This window comes from Solanum pennellii, chromosome 1, assembly GCF_001406875.1.
Source record: "Solanum pennellii chromosome 1, SPENNV200".
Classification (NCBI taxonomy): domain Eukaryota; kingdom Viridiplantae; phylum Streptophyta; class Magnoliopsida; order Solanales; family Solanaceae; genus Solanum; species Solanum pennellii.
In genome coordinates this window covers 97,798,181-97,821,448 of record NC_028637.1, presented here as the reverse complement: position 1 = coordinate 97,821,448, position 23,268 = coordinate 97,798,181, and the positions used below count along the sequence as shown (strand labels likewise).

Here is a 23,268-nt window from a genome sequence, read left to right as displayed (position 1 = left end):
GGGGAAAAAGAAGCAGTAAACTATAAAAAGGGAAAATAAATGGAAGGTAAAAGACGTGAACAGAAAGTCAGATGGAGTAACAAAAGGGGTCGATTACAGTAGAGTCCATGCATTAATTTGTGCGTTTTAAGTAATCATATTATTGGGTAATGAGTTTGAAATATATTTGAATTTAATTAAAATTATTGTGATATTATTAAAATTTGAAAATAATTTTTTATCCTTTGCATTATTTAATAATGTATTTTAAGAATATATATGTGTTTACGTGGACTAATATAATATTTATGATGTTCATATGGACACATATATATTTTTAAAATACATTATTGTATGGTGCAGGGCAAAAGGTCTTTTTTAAAGTTCGATCGCAATTTCGATTAAAAAGTATCGCAATTTCAATTAAAGTTTGAATATATTTCAGATCTTTTCCTATATTATTCGATATTTTTTCGGCTTGTATTTATTTGTCAAATATTTTCTAATTTGATGTCTTTTTTTACTTCTCATTTTTGATAAATAACAAAATAATTTAATTTTTTTTATATCCTCAATTTATCAATATTGAGTTAATGTTATTTTAAAATTTAGTGAATAAAAATACTAGAAATTCTATCAATTAAGAAAAGTAAAATGGTTCAAAATAAAAAATGAACAGATAGAGTACATCTTTTCTATTTATATGTGTTAAAGTTTGCATTACCAATATAAATAAAAACGTATAGTATTAATAATGCAAAAAGTTTTAGTGTATTTTTTATTAGAATAGTGTAGGACCAATTATCTTAAAAATTAAAATTCTTTTTACATCTTTTTCATTATTATAAATGATACCTTTGTTCAATTAATATTTCATTTAAGAAAAAAGATATAAAGTTACCATTGAAGTTGTCCTAAATTTTTAAAAAGACATCTTAACTTTATAGCAGTCCTATTATCCTACTAAACAATTTTGAATAGATATAATTACATCATCTTTCGTCCATCTAACATAGAGAGCGATGTGCACTCTCTTAAAGAGAGTGAGCAGCAAAAAATAGCTAATATAATTTTATTTTTACAAATATTTTATCATAAAATACATTTTCTTAGTTTTCTTATTATTTTAACTTTTTTTCCTTTTTATTTTTTCTCTTTCTTTCTTCTTTCTTTTCAAAAGTTTTTTTACTTTCAATGTCACCATTTTTATCACAATTTCACCTTCCTTCTTTTTTTATTACTATTAATTTTACTCTCTTTAATTTTAAAATTTTATCTAAATATTTTCTTACATTTCGAACAATTCAATAAACTCATTAGATTTCAAGATGATTAGGAAGTATCATATAGTTTTTTAATTCGATTTCAATTAAGTTCTTTTAATTTTTGAGAAATTAATTGATTCTTTTAAAATCATAATTTCTAATATACATGAAAAATGAGTAGTTGATGGTTCCTTCAAAATTTTAAATTTTCTTAACAAAATAATTAATTTTGTTATCAATAAATCAATAAAGTCTAAATAATCGTATGAATTTTATAAAGAATTTGATCGGAGAAGAAGAAAAAAAAAAGAAAAGAAAATGGGTTTCAATTTGACATGGAGAGTTTGAGGTGAAGAAAAAAAGGAAATGAGATGGAAGGTGAAATGAAACTTAAGATATATCAAAATTAAAATTCAAAAAGTAAGAGAGAGAAATAAAGAATATAAAAGATAAAAGAAAATTTTAAAATGAAAAAAAAATATATTTTTAATTAAATTAACACGTGTCATGTAATGATTGGAGTGTGAACTCACTTGCTTTTTAAGATTTGAGGCTGATCGAAAAATGATATAATAATATATTTTCAAAATTATTTAGTTGGGTAATAGAACAGTTACAAAGTTAAAATATCTTTATAAAAATACGAGACAACTTCAATAATAACTTTATATCTTTTCTCTTCGTTTAATATTAATCTTAAGCACTCCAATGGTCTCCATCATATCGGGTCACTATGAGTGTCTCCATTTTCCAATCATGAATAAATACTGTAAAAGAAGGTGAAATGAAAAAGGTCATTTTCTTTATGAATTATGAATGAATATCACGCAATACGTTTGTGGTGAGTTAACAGCTTTTTCACATTCTGCTTTTTTCTCTTCACTTTTCTCCCCACTTCTTTAATGGGCACCACTTTTCTAATTTCACGAGAAATACCCCTACTCATCTGCCGACATAATCACGCCCAGTGATATATTTAAGATCACATAAATAAAAGAAATATTTTATATATTTAATGTAATTTTAGTTTAATAATATAAAATTTAAAAGTTTTTTTTTATTTTTTAAGCTCTATATCAAATCAAATTAAGTCACTAGTTAAACGAAAGAAGATAATAATATTTAGGCCTTATTTTTTTGCATTTAATAGAGGTTTGAATCTTAATCATTCAGATTCAGTCAATTAAGTACGTTTGATTTTTAGATCTGAATCATTCAGATTCAACCCATTAAGTTCATTCGTTTAATTTTTTTAAAAACCTCTTAATATGTCTGAAGTGATCTGAACGAATCAGATCTTTAGGAGACTCTTAACATATTCAGACTTATTTGAGAAGTTATCAAATAATAAATCATCGCTTCTCTGTTTTGGACATGCTTTTTTATCTCATAACTAAAAACTTTTTTTTTCTCTTTTCTCAATCAAACACCATTTTTTCTCTTTTCTCAATCAAACACCATTTTTTCCCTCTTGAACTGATAAGTTTTCATAAATTCTTTCAAGTATTTTTTTTATATTAATAATATTCTTTTATTGACGTGTGTCATAAACACTGGTTGCAATAATATTTTTGGTGTATTGTTGTTTATCAAGATTTTTGAATGAAAAAATAGTACTCCATATCACGATTATTGAAACTTTTCAATTTTTTTAATAAAAAATGATATATTTTATTGAAGTGAAATTTTTTATAATATTTTATTTATATAGTGTTCAATTTCACTTGTACATTCAGATATTGAAAACAAATATTATTATGTGTTCAGATTTAAAGATCATATCTTAATATTCAGATATGTATTCGGATTCAGACCTTTTAATTTTGATGAAAACAAATGAGGTCTTATACTACCAGCTAGTATCATAATATTCGATTATATTTAAGTTTTTTTTTTAAAAAAAAAGGGAAACTGTAGTCCTATATATAGCTTCATTTTTTTTAGCTATTATTAAATAAAGAAGGAAGAGAGAACATTCCTTCTGATAATCCCTCAATTTTTTATTTTAATGTATTAAAATATAAGAAAGATCACTTTTACTTTGCCTATGCAAAAAATATATAAAGTTCATTATGAGAAAACAAAGGAGTCATTACTTCCATCGAAGTTAATCGACTTTTTGGATGTAACTGAAATTGTTTAAGTGTTTAAATTTCCTTTGAAATTTTAATAAAATTAAGTGAATTTTTTAACTACAACAAATAGTGTAATGAACATATATATATATATATATACTATAAATATAATAAATTACAGTTATAAATAAAATTAATAAAAAAAATATTTAAATATGTGGCATAATGTACACCAATCTAGCATTAATATTCTTGATTTGTCCCCTTCAGGATACAAAGTCCAACAATGTTGCACAACTCAAACAATTCTGAATTAGTTGAAGAGTCCAAAACTCCACAAAAAGAACACATTCCTTCAACATACAAATTTTGTCTTTTGTATAGTGAATATAGTTGGAAGACAATATTTTCTATTGTCTCAACTCTCTCTTTCACTGTACTAACCTCAATATAAATTCCTCATCTTTTCTTATATTATTTCTCTTCTTCTCAATACAAAGTAAGACCTAGGTGAGGAATTCCTTCATGCAATGAATAAAAAGGTAATGGGTAGTAAATTTGGTAAATGAATTGCCGAAAGGTTACATAAGTTACAAGGTAGAATAATGGGTGGAATTAGTTATAGATCATGACAATAGAGGTTATAAGAGTTGCACGAAAATAATGACCACATTTTTATCAACTTATACACACTGATATATGCACTAAATTTTTTAGTTTTAATATTAAAATACATAAACACCAACAATATATGATATCTAAATAAAGTTTGAATGTTATAAAAATAATAATTAAAAAAAATAAAATAAAACTTGACGGATCGTGAATGAAGTTATTCTCTGTGGAATTTTTGCATATATCCACTCAAATATAACTTAATTATGCTCCATAGTTGTAGTTTGTCAATTATGATTCATAGCTTCAAGTTAGAGGAAGAACAGAGGCGAGAGAGAGGGGGCAGAGAGTAGAGAATGGAGAGAGGTGACTTATATTTGTATATCTGTTAAATACTTGTATATATGCAACTGATATACATATGTATTTGTATATCTGATGAGCGAGATTGGAAGCTAGAGGAGATAGGCGAGCGAGATTGGGAGGGCGGGGTGAGAGCGAGCAAGAGAGGGTGGAGAGTGAAGAGAGGCGAATTGCATATGTATATTTGTAGATAATTATATATATATAATTGATATACATATGTATATGTATATCTGGCGAGCGAGATTGATAGAGGGAGGAGAGAAGTGAGCGAGATTGGAAGAGAGTACAGAGAGACGAGTGAGAAAGGACAGAGAGTGGAAAGAGGCTAAATGTATTTGTATTTATGTCATATAATTATATATATATATGTGTGTATAATTTGTATTTATAGATGTATAAAAGAAGACAGACGACATAATTATAGCTAAAATTAAGTGGGAGCCTCTATTTATTCAAACTATAACTATATTAGCTAATTAACTACTATATGCTTGCTTTTTTGCGTAATTTTTTTCTTTTATATTATATTTTAGATAATAAAAGAGAGTAATTAAGATGATACAATTAGACATTAATATTAAGGTCAATCATCCGTACTATACTCTATGATACGAATCACGATTCTATATATAGTTATACATATTCTAATTCGATGGACTATGATATGACAATGATTATATTAATGAATAATCGTTTTAAATCTACTGATGGAGACTTCCACTTAATGTGTTCACCTAAAACGAATGTTCTGATAAAACGTATTTAAGAACTTCACATTTTAAAAGATTATTGAAAAGGATTTCCTTGTACTTTCAACTTAAATTTTGAAAAGCATTAAAACAAGTCCTTAAAAGCATAAAGCATTTTTTTAGTTTAATAAAACATTATGAAGTCAGTTTAAAGTTATTTTAACTTAAAAGTATTTGATATAAGCTAATCCAAATAAGCTTGAAAAGTAGAAACTAGTTTCAAATAAGATTTTGACTATTGTCTTTTTTTTTTCTTTGACATAGAAATAAAAATGTTGATTTTGTATTTAACTTTAATATTTAAATTAAAGTAATTTGTTTTATAAAGAAGAAGAACTGGGTTACATATGAAGTGTAGTTAACTGTGTAAAATTAAATAATTTATGAAAGTAATGATATAATATATAAATGTGTTGTTTAACTTAGCTTCAACTGATATCTATATCTTTTAATTTTGGATATTCACTAGTAAATAGTTAAATTTTTTAAAAGCTAAACAAATAGATATATATGTTTTGAGTTACATGATACATATAAAACATCATGTTGAACGTAAATTATGATATAAAATATCAGTTAATATCATGTTAAAAGATTATATATTTATATCGTATACCGGACGTTTTTGACAACCCACTAAAACACAACTTTATGTCTTCATCACTAAGATATATTATTTTAGATGAAGAAACATTTCAAACTCATGGGCCCAGAAGATTCTTCTTTAATATGGCTACCTAACCTTAGCATGGAAGGCCAGCCCAAAAGTTCTCACTATTTTGTATGCATTAAGGGCCGTTTTGTTACGGTATAAGTGATATTTTATTTATGTATGAAATAATGTATTAAGTTATATTATGTTTGGTAGAAATTTTTGTTTAGGTAGAAAAGTCAACATAATTTATATCATGTTTGGTCGTATTTTTATAGTCCTACATAATTAATACCAACTTAACTTATAAGAGAATCTATGTATAAAGAGTAGAAGGTGGAATAAGTTGTGGATATTAATTATACATGTATTAAAGCGATAAATTACATATTTACTTTTTATTGTTTTTAATTGAAAACTTTATTGTTTTCTTATATATAAGTTTGTTATTTTTATTTCTTTTTTATATTTAGACCATTTTTATTTATTTTTTTAATTGAAAACTTTATTGTTTCTTATCAATATGTGTTATTTTTATTTCTTATTATATATAGATTATTTTCATTTCTTTTTATATACTTACCGTATAAATATTTTTTTAATATTAGAAATTGATTGTATGTTTTTAACGGTACATATGCTAATCAAATATTAGCATTATACATTATTCAATATATTTCACATTTTATTAGCATGTATTATTATTTTGTAATGAATAATATATATTAATAATTTACAACAAGTTTAATATTCAATAATTAATAATTCATCTATTGTAATATCTAAATACTCCATAACAAATACCTACATAACTAAAATATGCATAGCTAATACCTGCACAATTAATATCTGCATAACTAAATCCCACATAACTAATACCTGCATAAATAAATCCTGCCTAACTCTAACCAATAACCAAGCTGTCCTAACTAGTTAATGTTTGAGTTTGTGTTACATACATACTGGATTTTTTTTAATTCTTTTACATTATTACATTGTCCAAATAATACTTGTAGCATGTAGGCTTAGCTGTCTTAAAATGTGCTTTATAATTACAAATTTAAACTATTTACAACAAATAAAAATAAGAAAAAATTACCTAATTTTACATACATCACTATAATATTTACCTCTAGTTTATATAGCTATTTAATGTTATAGTCCTTCTATCCCTACGTGCCACCCTTTCCATTCTAATTTGTCGGAAAAAAAATCACCTTATTATAACTACATACAATTTAATTTTAAAATTTATACAAGAATTATTTTGTTACAAATAAAATATTTTTCTGCAGAAAGTATTTTTATTTTTTTCTTTCATATAGTAAATTTGAGAATGTAATTATATAATTATTTACGATACATATTTCAAAATTATTTATCGTTATCTATATACAAATACTAAAATATTACCAAAATCAGTTTATAATTAATCTAAATTAATTTAAAAATCAATTGATTCTCAAATCAAATTGACCGCAAAAGATCAAATTCTATATGATTTCCTCTGTACCTGCCACTATAACATACCAACAGAGAAAAGGAAAATTTTGCAGTCCAATGAAAGAAGCCAACTAGTATATCATAAAATTCATAAATTACTTGATACATTTTATGCCCAAGTGCAAAACTATTTGCCTATTAGAAAAGTTTGTCTTTTAATATGTTGTTTTTCGAAAAATAGTGAAGTTCTAAGTTTGCTTAAAAAACTATTCAAATAACATGTTTTTTTTTTTTTTTGCATCTTGGTCAAAAATCAAGATACATCATCTATGTTATTATTGACCTTGATAGATTAACTTTTATTTTATTTTTTGTAAAAATAATAGCAATTCAAAGTGGAAAAAATTTATTCGTACCAAAATATTTATATCTAATTAATGTAATTTTCATTATTATGTGATTTAATAAAGTAAAATATATATTAATTAATTAAAATTTTATAACATGAATTATAAATTTAAACACAAAACATGCAGATAATAAATTTGTGTAAACATACGAATGACTTTTACCTATTCAAAGTTGTTAGTTTTTCTCCTAGTAATTTTTAATTTGCAATTTATAGTGGGTTGATTTGATTTGGAAATTGCAATTTACAGTGGGTTCATTTGATTTGGAAGTGAGTGGAGTTTAGATTAATTATAGGTTGAGTACTTGATGAGTATCACTCATTAATTAATTTATTAATTGGATCTAAATTTGAGGCTGTTAAAAAATAAGGATAATAAGAACTAAAATAGACATTTGGAGGTCAAGAAGGATAGTTTCGTACAATTTCAATAGTACAAGTTATTTTAAGTATTTTTTCATTTTCAAATGTCATGAATTTTTTAAAAATTCTTTTTTATATTTATTGCGGAATCAAAACTAAGCGGAAAATTTTAATCTAGGGTGACAAAAGAGAGTGTGTGAAGCTGGATAATCCAGCGGCCTGTTTTCAATTGGGTAATCATATCAGCTATGGAGGGAACTAGCTCATAACTCGGTGTGAATTAAGCTTGATCAAATATTGATGGCGAGTTTTAGCTTTGTAAGGTATTGCTTAATTGGTAATAATCTTGTGTTTCTAATAAAATCTGTTCAATTTCTTTCATAATTATCAATCAACTCGAGTTTATTGATGTTTGCTCTAATGCAACCAGTTGAAGCAATATCTATAGACCCTTCTCATTACTTGGCGAACCTCCTTTCAAAATGCATTCGAACTAATGATCTCAATCTTGGGAGACTCATCCATTCACGGCTGATAAAGACAGCGTTAAACTTTAACACATTCCTCGCCAACAGATTGATTGACATGTATGCTAAATGTAGCTCTGTAGAATATGCGCAACAGGCATTTAATGAAGTATCAAACAAGAATGCTCAATCTTGGAACACAATACTCTCAGCTTATTGTAAAAAGGGTCTTTTTAGAGAAACCTTCCAGCTGCTCGATGTAATGCCTGAACCAAATGTTGTGAGCTATAACTCGATTATATCTAGCTTAACTCATCATGGGTTTCCAGGAAAAGCTATGGGATTTTTCAAAAGAACGCGAATACGATGTAGAGATGAGTTCTTGATTGACGAGTTTACAGTTGTTGGTGTGGTAAATGCTTGCGCGTGTTTGGGTGTCTTGAGGTTGTTGCGTGAATTGCATGGGTTCGCAACTGTGATTGGTGTGAAGTTTAATCTTGTGGTTTGCAATGCACTGATTGATGCTTATGGGAAATGTGGCAAACCTGAGTACTCATATTCTGTCTTTTGTCAAATGCATGAGACTGATGTGTTCTCCTGGACTTCGATGTTGGTTGCTTATATATGTGCATCTAGATTGGTAGATGCGTGTTCACTTTTTGATAGCATGCCAGTCAGAAATGTGGTGGCTTGGACTGCTTTGATCATGGGGTTTGCTCAGAATGGAGAAGGAGAGAAGGCTTTGTGTATTTTTAAGGAGATGCTGGAAGAAGGTATTGTGCCCAGTGCATCCACTTATGTTAGTGTTCTAAGTGCTTGTGCAGACATACCTATTATAGAAAAAGGGAAGCAGGTTCATGGACACATTTTTAGATATACGCGTTTAATTGATTTGCATAATGTGTTTGTAGTTAATGCTTTGATTGACATGTACTGTAAATGTGGAGACATGATATCTGCTATGACATTGTTTGGGAGGTTAGATGGGAAGGATCGAGTTACTTGGAACTCAATAATAATTGGGTTCGCTCAAAATGGGAATGGAGAGATGTCATTGTTCATGTTTGACAAAATGATTGAAGCAGGTACAAAACCAAATCATGTAACTTTTCTTGGGGTTTTATCTGCCTGTAGCCACTGTGGTTTACTATCTGAAGGATTCCACTATCTTCATTCAATGGAGAGGGAATACGGTATAGTGCCCCAATTAGATCACTACGGGATCTTGATTGATTTACTTGGACGGAAGAATAGACTTTGGGAAGCTGCGGAATTAATCACGGGAGCTCCTTGGGGAACAAACAATATTGGAATGTGGGGCGCGCTTCTGGGTGCTTGCAGGGTACATGGGAACTTAAAACTTGCTAGAAGGGCAGCAGAAGCTCTATTTGAGCTGGAACCTGATAATGCTGCCAGGTATATTATGTTATCCAACATCTATGCAGCAGCAGGAAGGTGGGATGATGCCCGCAGTTTGCGAAGGTACATGGATAACAGAGGATTGGTGAAAGAAGCAGCTTACAGTTGGATTGAGATAAAAAACATCAGACATAAGTTTGTCGCTAAAGACCAGTCCCACAGTCGGTCAGAAGAAATAAAAGAATTGCTAACTAAACTCATTGATCCAATGAAGGATGTTGGATACGTATTTCAAACTGAAAGCTCGTACTTTCTTGAAGATGATGCATTTTCTTGATATGATTGAAAGAGGTTTTAACCATGTACAGAGCTTTCTACTTTTAACGACTAACTATGAGCTTCGGTGCAAACCTGTCCTGCTGAAATTTTGGGAGAGAAAAAAGTGAGGCAGAATTTTTGTCTTTCCAGATATCATCACTTATCTTAAAGGTAAGAAACATGACCATCAGATGCTAGGCATTATAATACAGTCCTTGCTGCTTGAAGTTTCAGAGATGTTGATATTATGACCAGCAGATGGATCCATCATTAATGTGCAGGTATCCATCCACCTATTTGGTGCACAGGTAATGTTTCTGCTCATTGATTTAATGTTTTTCATTTTTGTGATAAAGCTGTGATTGGTCTTTCACATGGACCTGTTAGCTATCACAACCGTTCAGTTTCTTATGAACCACTGGCTTCAGGTTCTTTGTTTGAAGATCTCATTTCCAGCGACCAAATGTTTCACTAGGGTGAAGTGGTATTGATGACATGCCTATTACTTCTCCTAAATCACGAGATAGTTAAATTTCTTAATGTTGTTATTCCCTAAATATGACAATTCCTATAGGTACCACGATTTACTAATTTTGTCTCTGCTGTTGCTATTGATCGCAGGTTATATCTGCATTCTTTGACTTAAGCACAAAACCAGTCTGCTCATAGTTCACTACAGCAGTATGAAGAAGCTGGGATAGGCTCACGGCCAAATATAAAGTCAACAGCTCTGAGGTATACTGCTATCTCTGTTTGAATTTTTACTACAACAGTTTCTGAAACTCTGGTTGATGTACCACTTGTACCTTATCAAGGTTCGGCTCTACTAATCCTGATCCATCTTGCCTCAAGCCTTTGTATTTAGTTTTGACAGGGAATATCTATTGTGTTGGTTCACTCGCCTTTATAACACTTCTAGTGACTTACTTTTGAGACATGAAATTGACAAGCACTTCTTTTTACACGAGGCGAATTTGGTTCTTAGAGATTTGATACGAGGATTCTGTAATAGATAAGGAACAATTTGTTGAAGCTTAAGCAATTTAAAGCTACTAGTTTACTTCTAGACACTACAGTGGTTTAGGAATTTGGTTTCATTTGAAATGGTAGCTTTTCTGAAACTTTCCGAGTATTAATATATTCTTCACAAGACACTCTAGTGGTTTAGGAATTTGGTTTGTTTTAAAATAGTAGCTTGTGAAAAAAGTTCGAGTATTCAAGTCAAAATCCAAAGAACAATCAGTGAAGTAGCTCGCAAATATTATAAAGATCATGTGGAAGCCTATACACTATCTATGTTGAATATTGCTCTAGGTTAAATAAGTATTTATTTTTTATTCATTTTTGTTTTTTCATGTGCTTGATTTTACTGTGTATGTTGTTGTTGCTGTTCATCTGCTTGGTTCTAAGGAACCCGCAGTTGCTCAGCAAGCTGAAGGTTGTCTTGGAGAGAGTAAAGCAAGAAGCTAATGTGCATAGAGAAAGAGAGCCCCGGAGCAATGTAATATGCAGAGAGTATACACAAGTGGCTAGCATTGGAGAGCAAACAGTTGTGAGAACAGATTTATGGGTGAAATAACGAGCTAAGAAAAGTTTGGGTTAATGGAGTTGTTTTTTAAAAGTTATTTTTCCGGTTGATTGGATTTAATGTTAGTTTTTAACATATGTCATGATGACATATTCTTTGATGGCATGATTGGTGCCTTGATATCCTTTGGAAAAATATAAAATCTCCAATACAAATATGAAAATTTGAAAAGAACAACAATAGTATAATGAAGGCAGAAAGCAGCCATGACTTTTTTTTAATTTGGACTTGGACAAACAAATGGCGGGTGATAGACAACCTCTAGATTAGTCAAATGCGGTTCTCTATATTTGAAATTTTTAGTATCACTTATTAAAAATTAAACTTAGCTTTATTTATTACTAAATACTCCATTACAACACTTTTCTGATAAAGACTCGTTATCATTGTTGGTTTAAAATATTAAAATGTATTGGAATCTCTTTTTTAATTAACTTTATGTCAAATCGACAGCTAAACCAAAATTATGTTAATGATTATTAGAAGACAAAATGAAAAGAATCGAAAATAATTTTTTTGCTTACTTAATTATATTTAAATTTTTATAATAAATTAAAATTAAACAAATAAATTAAAACGGACTTAGGGCCCGTTTGGATGGGCTTAATAAAATCAGCTTTAAAAAAGTACTTTTGAAAGTGCTGAAACTTATTTTTAAAATAAGCAGTTATGTGTTTGGATAAAAGTGCTGAAATTGCTATGCCAAACGCGAAAAGGGAAAAATGGAAGAAAGAGATGTTAAGGTTATGTTGTAATTTGGAGATTGTATAAAAATATTAAGGACAAAAATATAAAAATGTGGTCAACTTAAAACAGCTTATAAGCTAAAAAAAAAAGCACCCCTACCCCAACTTTTAACTTTTGGCTTAAAATAAGTTTTTTTAACTTAAAATAAGTTATTTTGAATATTGCCAAACAGCTAAATAAGACAAAAATCAGTTTTTAAGTCAGTTTGACCAGGTTTTAAGCTGAGCCAAACAGGCTCTTAGAATATATCTGTACAGGCACAAAAAAGGTGTTAATTAAGATGACAGGAAATTAGGTTCGTCATCGCGTCCGTCAGGTCCGGCTTTCCAAATTTCAGTATATATATTTGTGCTGGAAAAAAACAAGAAGTTTGAAAAAAAAAAGAAAAAAAAAATATATTCAGGGGAATGCAAGCAGCGGCGATGGCGGCTCAACCAGTAATCAAGGTAGCTGGGCTTTGCGGTTCCCTCCGTAAAGGTTCCTATAATCGCGGTCTCCTCAATGCGGGTAAACTTTATTTTTTTCTGTTTATTTTAAAAAAATATTGTTTCAGTATATGCATTTGGTGCTTCCGTGCTTGTAATTGCAACTCATGTTGTGTGATTGTTGGGCTTAGCGATGGAGATATGCAAGGATTCTATAACGGGAATGGAGATCGAGTACGTCGATATATCGCCGTTGCCGTTTCTGAACACGGATCTTGAGGTGGACGGGACTTATCCCCCGGTCGTCGAGGCTTTTCGTAAGAAAATTGAAGAAGCTGATTGTTTCCTTTTTGCTTCTCCAGAGTACAATTACTCCATCACAGGTGTCCAACTCTTTTTTTTTTTTTTTACCTTTTTTCATATTTCTCTAATTGATGCTCCTTAGCTACCTTGAAGTTAATTAGACTTAAAATGACTGTTGATTTTGGAGATCTTACTGTTGTTAGTCTAAATTTAGGTAAAAATTAGAATAGTTTGAAAGGTTTCTCGAATCAAGAGTAGCTTGGTTCTGGAGAAGGAGGGTAAGAACATGTCAACTATGAATTGCCATTTCCAATTTATGCTTTAATTGGTCCGAGATTTGATTACTCTAGTGCTATTTCGACTTCTATGCACTGAGAATCTGAATACTTGTTATCATGCACGATTATCTATGGTGAGCCACAGAGCTTGTTATATCGAAAAAGGAACAAAAGGAATTCAGGCCCATGGTCACTATTGCTAATTAAAACACATACTTATTTGGTGCAACTTTAGCTTTTGTTTGATAGAGGTTGAAGCAGGAAGATGCTTCAAATGGAAATGGTTCTTTTGCAAAAAATGATAGCATACCTAAGCTGTAGTTGAAACTGTTATTGCTAAAGAAAAAGTTCCGCGTTAGCACAAAATGATGATATGAAAATATATTAATTTTCCATGATATTTATCTCATTCAGGCTATTTGTAAGATGAGCTTCTTTAGAAGATCAATGAGAGCAAAATTAAGAACTTGGTAGGGTGCCCTTTTTATACATTTTTAGAAAAAGAATTTGATGAGGATACCTAAATGTATTTGGCTGAAAAACCACGAATAAATGAATGTGGTAACTAGCTGGAACTTAACGTCCAACATCTGTAGACAGCTGAAATACTCCCTAAGACTGTTCAAGTTAAGGTGCAGGAGAGATGTCTTCTTAGCTTGTCTTTCAGGGTTGATATAATGAATAGTTAGTATATCTTCTCTTATTGGTTAACTTGGTTCATCTGATTGTACGAGCACTACAATGGGTTTGACCACTAGAGTTGAGGTAATCCTAGTCTGTACATCTTAACACAAACAGATAAATTGGTCCCCTAGTTTAAAATCCAAACAATTATAATATGAAAGTATGGTAAATTAGGCTCTGTATATGCAAGTAGTTTTAGGTTGCTAGACTAGTGTTGATGGATTTTTACTTCTTGTAATGACACTCTTGGTACTGATGACTATCATTTTGGTGCTCCTTGGGTAGGACCGTTGAAGAATGCAATTGATTGGGCCTCTCGACCTCCAAATGTTTGGGCTGATAAAGCAGCAGCAATGGTGAGTGCTGGAGGTGGCTTTGGTGGAGGACGATCACAATATCACCTCCGACAGATAGGAGTCTTCCTTGATCTTCATTTCATTAACAAACCTGAATTTTTCCTGAACGCGTTCCAGCAACCACCAAAGTTTGACAGTGATGGTGTGCTGACAGATGAAGAAACCAAGCAGAGACTCAGAGCAGTTCTTTTGGCTTTACAAGCACTTTCCTTGAAACTCAAAGGCAAGTGTGAATAGTTTCTACCTGTAAATGTGGTCCATTTCTTCATCCAGTGTTGGATGGTAAAGAATTGACATTTCCAGCTCACATGGGAATAAATATCTACTTATAGACTTTTGAAACGTCTGTTCAGTTGATTGATCGTGTTAGCAGGATTTAAATTGTAGGATTGACAATTTCATGGTGATTGATGTAATGGCTCCTACATTTTTTCTGTCTTTCGTTTCCTGTTCTATCAGCAACACGTTTGTTTTACAAAATATCATCAATACATTTACTTCGAATAGACTATTGTGGTCCAACATGTGTTCATACCGAAGTTTAGCTCACCGCTTGAAGAAAAATCACCTGTGACCACTTTTACAACTACTGTTTTTTGGAAAATAAGTCACAGTTTGTGCATATTTTTTTAATGTTAAGGATATAGTTGGAAATAATTCTCATCTTTAATTTTGAATTTCCTTAAATAAAATAACAATTATTTTTAAACAAATTTTATAAGTTTTAAAATTACAGTTAGGATGGAATGAAAAGATAACTTTTGGTATTAATAAACATGAGATGACTTGCGAGGCACGTGGCGCTTTGCAATGAATACGACTTTATACGAGTACTCCTTTTATTACTTCACTCGATCATGCTGACTTTGACACAATTTTTATGAAAAAATTTACTAATGCTATGGAACTTTAAATTTGGCTACTTCAATTATTTATTTAATATTATTTGAACTTTATTTTAGCTTAATATATTGATAACTTTTTAAATTTTTGAGTAAATTTTATTTAGATATTTGGATTAGTATATTTTTTTAATTAATCGCCTAAATAAATAGTTAATTGTTCTCATATGAACTTTTCGTTCAAATTCTAGAGAAAAAAACTTCAGTGTGTGTTTTTTGTGGTATTACGTAGATAAGCTAATCACTTAAAAATTTATCTCTTTTAATTATGCACATTAGCCTCAATAAAATTGTAAAATTTTACGACATGTTTCAATTTATGTTGATGTATATACAAATAAGAGAGATGACATGTTTCATATGATTAACTTATCAACTTATTAATAAATTTTTGAAAATACTTCAGAACTTGTTTCTTCAAAATTTAAATAAAAAATATATAACAAAAATATGTTATCATGCATTCACGCAATTATGTGTTTTGATCCTTTATTTATACTGCTACACATAAAAAGTCCTTCATGTTTAAAAAAGCGGACACTTTTAGTCCTAATTAAGCTAAACATAAAACCACTAATGACTAACATTACAAGGAATATTATACTGTATTTTTTGTATGATAGAAGAGACAAAGAGTGGAAAAACAGTCAACATCCACTAAGCTTCATAGAATCATATCTTATGTAAAAGATTTCATGATTTAAAAACAAAAATATAGAATAATAAACGCAGCAGCCAATGTTGAACAACAATCGAAATAATAATAACTACGCTTTAATTTCAAACGGAGTTGAAAATTATTGAACGGATACAATTAGAAGCTATTCACACTTGACTTTTGAGTCTCAAGGCAAATGCCTGTAAAGCTAAAAGGACTGATCTGAGTTTGTGCTTGGTTTCTTCATGTATCAGCACACCGTTGCTGTCAAACTTTGGTGGTGATTCAAATGCAAACACGAAAAGTTCAGGCTTGTTAATGAAATGAAGATCAATGTAGATTCCAATTTGTCGAAGATGATAGTGTGCTCGTCCTCCACCAAAGTTACCTCCAGCACTCACAATTGCTGCTGATTTATCCGCCCAAACGTTAGGAGGTCGAGATGCCCAATCAATTGCATTTTTCAATGGTGCTGGAAAAAAAAAACAGAGTAAAGAGTTAACTATGTTTGAATTTGTATTCATAAATTCAAAATTTTAGCTCGGACTCTGCGTACCTGTAACGGAGTAATTGTATTCGGGAGAAGCAAAGAGGAAACAATCAGCTTCTTCAATTTTTTTACGAAAAACCTCTACTTCGCTTGGATAAGTTCCGTTCACCTCAAGGTCCTCGTTTGTAAACGGCAACAACGATAGATCGACGTACTCAATCTCCATTCCCTTTATAGAATCCTTGCATATCTCCATTGCTACGCGCAATTACAAATCATCAATCACACCACATGATTTAAATGTTTTATTTCTTAATTGTTGTGTTTAGAAATGTGGAGGTTTAAAATTCGAGCCTTAGCTATAAGAAAAATCCTGATTTTCGTGCTACCCCTAAATGAAGCTCTATTCGGCGTGAATCTGGATTAATCGAACTCCCATACGGATACTAAACACCTGATAAAAAACAGAAAAAAAAAACAGAAAAACAGAGGAGGAAAAAAAAGATGTACCGGCATTGAGGAGACCGCGATTATAGGAGGCTTCACGGAGGGAACCGCAGAGTGCTACTACCTTGATTACTGCTTCAGCCGCCATCACCACTTTGGTTATTTTCTTAATTTTTTTTTAAGTCTATTTCTTCTGCTTCTGTTGTAGTATAAGTAATTAGTTTTTAGCATCACAAATTTATATACACGAATTAGGAAGATCTGACGGATGCCATGACGAACAGTGAAGATTTTTCCTGTCTTCTTATGAATACTATTCATCAAATCATTTGGTTGGACTAATGTTGGATTAGTCACCAAAGATATTTATAAATTATTTTATGTCGTGATTAGTTATTCATCTTTTAACATGCTAAAATAATAAATAGAATCTCTCATAACTTATATATATATGTAGTAATTTTATAGGTTTCTAAATAGCTAAGTTAAAAACAATACTAATTTTATACTTGAATAATTTACCCTATTAGTTATCAAAATTGAAATATAATAGTGTTAAGAATGGAATATACGCATAAACCATGTGTATGCAGGCTACCAAACGGTCCCTTAGTTTTCCTTTTAGCTCTTTTATTCTTTTAAACTGAAATCAGGAGGGCTTTAATACGGGTGTCAAAAGTGAACCCAAACATAGTAACCCGTCCAGAATTTTAAGGGTTAGGCTCAATATAATTTGAATTGGGTTTATTCTTAACTCATTCGAGCTTAATCCATTTGAAGAGAATTCTCAATTAAGCCCAATTCAATCTCTAATTTCAATCCGTTTTAAATTTTTTTATTAAAATATGTTTCTATATTGAAGGTATGAATTACTATTTATTTAGCATCTTTTAGGATTTATTTATCAATTTGTTACCTTTTTAACAAAAAATTCATGAGCGGGAATTCAAATTGTGATTATCAAAGTTAAATATCAATATGTTAAATTATTGAGATTAATCGGGTTAAATTGGACAGGTCAAGACCCAACCCGTTTTTTAGCCCATTCGAGCCCAAAATAAATTTGAATAGGTCAAGACCCAACCCGATTTATATTAAACCCATTTTAATATTTTTAATTTCAAACCTACTCCGTCTAGGCTTTAATATTGTCATACTCTTTCATTATTCTAAGCTGGAAATATTTTATTTGACCAAACGAGATATTAGTCGGAATGTATAGAAATAGAGGTAAGAGATGTTAGTTTCTTTTTCTTTCTTACATCACTAATATAGCATTTTTTTCAATCTAGAGAGTCCCCACTCCCCTATAATTATAGATGTTCAAATATTAATTTGAAAACGTGTTTGATAATAAATTTGAAAAGTATCTCACATGAATTATTATATTTATAAGCTCTAAAATTTTAAAAGTATTCAATTGTATTAATTATATATTTATAAGCTCTAAAAACTATAAAAGTAATCCATCAAACATATTTGTTAATTTCGAATCATGTAGAATCTTTATTAATGACATTCATTATCAGTATCAAAAATCATAAGCTGATGTACAGATAAGTTTGATACAAATTATCATTTTCAATAAAGAACAAATATTATCTTAAAAATCATAATACCATATTTTAATAAAAATTGATATTGTTCAATTAAGTCTAACTCACACTCATAAACTGGCTCAAAGGGAAAATGATTGTTCATCTTTTATTAAGAGCCCATGATTCTCATCCTATGCCGATGTAAGATTCATTCTATTCATACCCTTCACATCTAGACCCGGACATTCTTTATTTGATGTTTTACTGCCTACCACAATTTGTCGAAATGGTAATAACATATATATATGTAATGTAATGTATTAATATTGAATAAATTGTATATACTGTGTTTATATGATGTATATTTATGTATTAAAGACATATATACACACATATACATGATCTATACAATATTTATATATACATCCGTTCATTTTTCTCAATCGACAATTATATAATTTTGAAATTTTGTGTTCAATCAAACATCGTCACATGTCACAAAAAAGAGGAGCAAAGGAGTAATATTCCATAATAATGAAATATTATAATCAAAATAATTAGAAAATGGATCTGTAAATATTACAATCAAAAGATGAAAAGGAAGAAGGAGAAATCAACGAAATGGGCCGAATGCACTTCGGCAGAATTAATTCGTTCTCCTGGCAATCAAGGGCCCAGCCCATTATCAACAATTTTGAATTATGATAGTGAACAAATAATTGGGGGAAGTGCAAATTTCGCTTTTGAAATCGTTATTTAATTTTTTGTTTGTGGTGTAATTTTATCTCTTTTGGTAACAAATTCAAACACATGCGATTAAAATTTTTCAAATTTTAGACATGTTTGTCTGAAATATAGCTTTTGCGAACGCCAAACATTAAACATTTTTGCCTGAAATTCGGTATGACTTATTAATATCAACTTCAGATATTATTTATTGAATTTATAGACTTCACAAGACTAAACTTTAAAATCTTTTACTAAAGTTTTATTTGATTAACCAAAACTTAAACTTTAAACATTTTTTACTGAAATGATAACCTTAACAAAAATCAAATATCATTTTCTCTCTCTAAATTATCCAACTTTTTCATTACTCATCCCATCCACAATCAGCTTTAATCTAAAAAAAAAAAGTACAGCCTAGACTGATTATAAACTTTTGATGGATTATATTTTCTCCGTTCACTTTTATTTGCTTACTAGCTTTGATATTGCATTTTCTTTTAAAAACTGGTTAATATAAATATTTTATCACAACATTCATATTAATTAATATATAATCTTAGATTTTGAGAAACAACTACTTGATATAGTAAAATGAAAAATAAAATTATATTTTTAATATGATGAACTAAATTAGAGTGAAGTGAGGAGGAGACAAGATGGTATTTGAGAAAGGTGGAAATATAGCTACCGACGAGACATCGTTAATAAATGGGGAAATATATTATTGAGACAAAATTGAGGAAGACATAGAGACAATTTTAAGGTGAAGTGAAGTTGCTATTCCAAATTATACAGATTCCTATTGCCTCTGGACAATGCTTCTTTTCATCACATGTTACTATCTTTCTTCCATTGTCCTTTTCTTTTCCTATTTGGTGTCCGAAGTTCACATTAAAGCTTCGATTAAATTTAGATCGCGTACTGCAGGGTTTTTTTGAGGATGACGCTTCTAATTACAAGATTTTCCCTCATAGGGCTCAAAATCGAGACCTTTAATGAAAGGTGAAGCACTCCCACTAATTAGGGGTGTGCATCAGTCGATTCGGTTCGGTTTTATGTATTATCAGTTCGGTTTATCGATTTTTAAATAAGTTAACCCGATAACAAACCAATAAGATATTATTTATTGGTTTTCGCTTTATCGATCTTTGATAGTTATCGTTTTGTTTTCGATTTACCCAATAAAAAAATATCCGTAAAATATTATATGACTTCTTACTTAGCTAAATATAGTACAAATGTTATAATTACATGTCACCGCCATAACATAATACGGACCTTTACAAACTTGCAAATGCTACAACCTACAATTACAAACTAAAACTAAAATCAACTAGTCCAACAAGACTAAACTAAAACTAAAATCAAAATCTACAATTGCAAAACCTTACATTAGTTTTTAGGTTTTTAGTAAACAATAAAAACTAGTAAAGCGGCCTAGTGTGAAGTAGATAGAGTATTAATAATTTGATATAGTTATAGTGTCTAGTTATATATTAAATTATTAGGGAGAGTAAAATAGTAAATTATTACTATCTTATTGGGTTATCGGTTTATCCAATAACCCAATAGTAAAATCCGATATCGAAACAATAACCCAATAACTTTTTTTTATAAATCCATTAAAAATTCAATAACCCAATCACCCAATAACAACAACTCAATAATATTTTTTTCGATTTACTTTATCGATTGGTTCGATATTATATTTCAATTGTCCTTTAATATAGTTACACATATGTAACGTTCCTCCTCTTTTTTGGATATTAGTTTCATTTCATAGTTCTACAAACAATAGGGGAAAAAAGGAAGACACTTTGACATCCTAATTTAGAATAAAAAGTTTAAAACTAGCAAAATACGTGAGGAGAGATGTTAATTTGCATACGAGTATACATTTTAACGTTGTGTGTGTCTTTGAGCTTAAAGCAAACAATATTATTAGTAGATTGAGCCGTCACAAAAATAAATTTGAGTTATTATGTTTTTTTTTTACGTTGTGCTATTTACTCTTGAGAGAATATATAAATTTATTCATTGGTCCTGCATGTTTGCCATTGACTGATCAATAAGCTTCCACGTCAAAGAGCGTATTCCCACAAAAGTTTTATCTATAAGAAAGAATAACTTATATTACAAATAATTATTAATAAAAAAATACATCATTAGCCAAAAGAAATTTATCTTTAACACAAGTGTTATCCTAAGAATTAAAGACCAAAAAATAAAACTATACTTTAACTACCTCCGTTTTAAAAAGATTGATCTGGTTTAACTTGAAACGGAGTTTAAGAAAAGAAATAATACTTTTTAATCTTGTGATTCTAATTTAAAGTTATGTCAAATATACCAAAATACCCTGTAATCTTATGGTCTTAAACATGCCATGCGGAAAAATAAAGTTAAAATGTTGCCAAAAAAGGAAAGGATCGTTCTTTTTGAAACAGATTAAAAAGAAAATAGAGTCATTCTCTTTGAAACGGAGGGAGTACTAGTTTTCAATTTTCCAATTTTTTGGGATAATTTAGTAAATTATCCATTGAATTTTTATTTCTTAACGGATACAATTTTTACTAAGATAATGCTTATTTTGTAACGAAAAGTAATTACAAATTCTTGATATTGAATTGTCATAGAGACCAACTATGAATATTAATATTTATCTACCTATTCACCCTTGTACGTGTTAGACATCAACATTATAAACATTTTGCCTAATATTTTAAAATTTGGGTATCAAGTTTCATAGAGAAATTGTCTATGCAATCTTTTTTTTATTATTATTGTTAATTAGTTAATCGAACTATAATATAAATATAAAAAATGGGATTGGAAATTTCTTTTAGTTAGCCTAATAAGTTAAGCTTGAGGTTCTATATTGAAATTAATGTGGATTTGGCAAAATCTAGGATATAATGCAAAGTAATAGATACCACATTGGATATATACCAGTTTTTAATTGTAATTATTCCCCCCAAAATAGTTATTTTTTAAAATTGAAAATAATTTAATTTGAAAAATTTCTTTTTATCCTTAACAAAATGATTTATAATCATATAAATAGTCAAAAAGTGATTTAAACTATAAATTTTAATTATTTTTTTTAAAGAGTGAAAGTCAAAAATACACTTAATATATGCAATTCTTTTAAAAGTTTCATATATGAATTATTACTGTCATCAAGTGAAACACACCTAAAACATTTGATGATCCGTGTGTACTGTATTCTCTTTGTTCGTCTAGTCCGCATCGAGTATGTTTGTGTTTCCTAAACAATCAATGATCATTCAAATAGAAAACTCATACTCTTAATGGTGTAAATATAAAATTAAAATACTACAAGTATATATGTTTTTACCCTTCACTCTTTTGAAAAAAATTATATCAAGTTAAATTATCCCTTGTGAATTGACAGTTGAGACGGATGAAGTAATTATTAGTGTTATTGTGTGTCTTTTCAAACTAAGGATATGCTATTATTATTATTATTATTATTCGTTTATATATAAATACAATGAACATTAGTATATTGTTATTATAATTAGGTGGCTCTTGGAGTAGGCATTTACAGCAAATGAAAACTTTGAAGGGAGTCAACTGTAATTTGTACACGCTCGGTCTTAATTTATGTAATATTTTTCGTTCTTTTGAGGGTTAAACAGTCTAAGTTTGATCGGTAATTTGGCATAAAATCTTTAAATTCTTTTGAAATGAAATTTATATATTTGTAAACTACGTAAAATATATTATTAGTCACAATAATTAATAATTTGAAATATTTATGAAAAACTTACAATAAAAAATAAACTTATTTAAATCTTAAAATCTAAAAAGTGACACGCAAAATAAAACAGAAAAGGTAAAATTTATTTGGAGAAGGGTAGATAAGAGTAAAATAAATTGTTGTCTTAATCATCAATTAATCCTTAATAAGTGACCTGTCTCCTCAAAAGGACAATGTCGGGGCCCTGACGATTATGATTAATAAAGGGCCGCACGTTGGAGGGACCAAACAATTCAAATAAGGCTTTTTATTCTTGTTTACTTCTCCTTTCATAGTAAT

General features: G+C 29.4%; 3 protein-coding genes across 9 annotated transcripts; 2 read left to right on the top strand and 1 right to left on the bottom strand.

Moving 5' to 3' along the window:
* Positions 1–8,006: 8,006 nt before the first annotated feature.
* On the top strand, positions 8,007–11,869 carry LOC107014076 (pentatricopeptide repeat-containing protein At2g13600-like). Of its 7 annotated transcripts, XM_015213969.2 has the most exons (4): positions 8,007–10,368; positions 10,489–10,544; positions 10,682–10,795; positions 11,471–11,869. In XM_015213969.2, the coding sequence occupies exon 1, from the start codon at positions 8,325–8,327 to the stop codon at positions 10,077–10,079; it is 1,755 nt and encodes a 584-aa protein (XP_015069455.1). In that variant the 5' UTR covers positions 8,007–8,324; the 3' UTR covers positions 10,080–10,368; positions 10,489–10,544; positions 10,682–10,795; positions 11,471–11,869. The 7 variants fall into 7 exon arrangements, with proteins under 7 accessions (XP_015069455.1, XP_015069461.1, XP_015069449.1 ...); XM_015213975.2 differs by lacking the exon at positions 10,489–10,544 and having other exon boundaries at positions 8,007–10,341; XM_015213963.2 differs by lacking the exon at positions 10,489–10,544.
* Positions 11,870–12,653: 784 nt separating this feature from the next.
* Positions 12,654–14,947, top strand: LOC107008475 (NAD(P)H:quinone oxidoreductase). The gene is made up of 3 exons (XM_015207531.2): positions 12,654–12,902; positions 13,012–13,203; positions 14,371–14,947. The coding sequence occupies exons 1-3, from the start codon at positions 12,803–12,805 to the stop codon at positions 14,676–14,678; spliced, it is 600 nt and encodes a 199-aa protein (XP_015063017.1). The 5' UTR covers positions 12,654–12,802; the 3' UTR covers positions 14,679–14,947.
* A 1,075-nt stretch (positions 14,948–16,022) lies between these two features.
* Positions 16,023–17,164, bottom strand: LOC107013970 (NAD(P)H:quinone oxidoreductase-like). Its single transcript, XM_015213848.2, has 3 exons — positions 17,002–17,164; positions 16,558–16,749; positions 16,023–16,473 (listed from the first exon to the last, which is right to left on the bottom strand). The coding sequence occupies exons 1-3, from the start codon at positions 17,084–17,086 to the stop codon at positions 16,169–16,171; spliced, it is 582 nt and encodes a 193-aa protein (XP_015069334.1). The 5' UTR covers positions 17,087–17,164; the 3' UTR covers positions 16,023–16,168.
* Between the last annotated feature and the right edge of the window lie 6,104 nt (positions 17,165–23,268).

Excerpts from the sequence above, each read along its gene's own strand:
- LOC107014076 (XM_015213975.2), top strand. The coding sequence starts at position 8,325 with ATGTTTGCTCTAATGCAACCAGTTGAAGCAATATCTATAGACCCTTCT.
- LOC107008475 (XM_015207531.2), top strand. The coding sequence starts at position 12,803 with ATGCAAGCAGCGGCGATGGCGGCTCAACCAGTAATCAAGGTAGCTGGG. Across the intron at positions 12,903-13,011 it reads TCGCGGTCTCCTCAATGCGG|CGATGGAGATATGCAAGGAT; the intron begins GTAAACTTTATT and ends TGTTGGGCTTAG. Across the intron at positions 13,204-14,370 it reads GTACAATTACTCCATCACAG|GACCGTTGAAGAATGCAATT; the intron begins GTGTCCAACTCT and ends CTCCTTGGGTAG.
- LOC107013970 (XM_015213848.2), bottom strand. The coding sequence starts at position 17,086 with ATGGCGGCTGAAGCAGTAATCAAGGTAGTAGCACTCTGCGGTTCCCTC. Across the intron at positions 16,750-17,001 it reads TCGCGGTCTCCTCAATGCCG|CAATGGAGATATGCAAGGAT; the intron begins GTACATCTTTTT and ends AATTGCGCGTAG. Across the intron at positions 16,474-16,557 it reads ATACAATTACTCCGTTACAG|CACCATTGAAAAATGCAATT; the intron begins GTACGCAGAGTC and ends TTTTTTTTCCAG.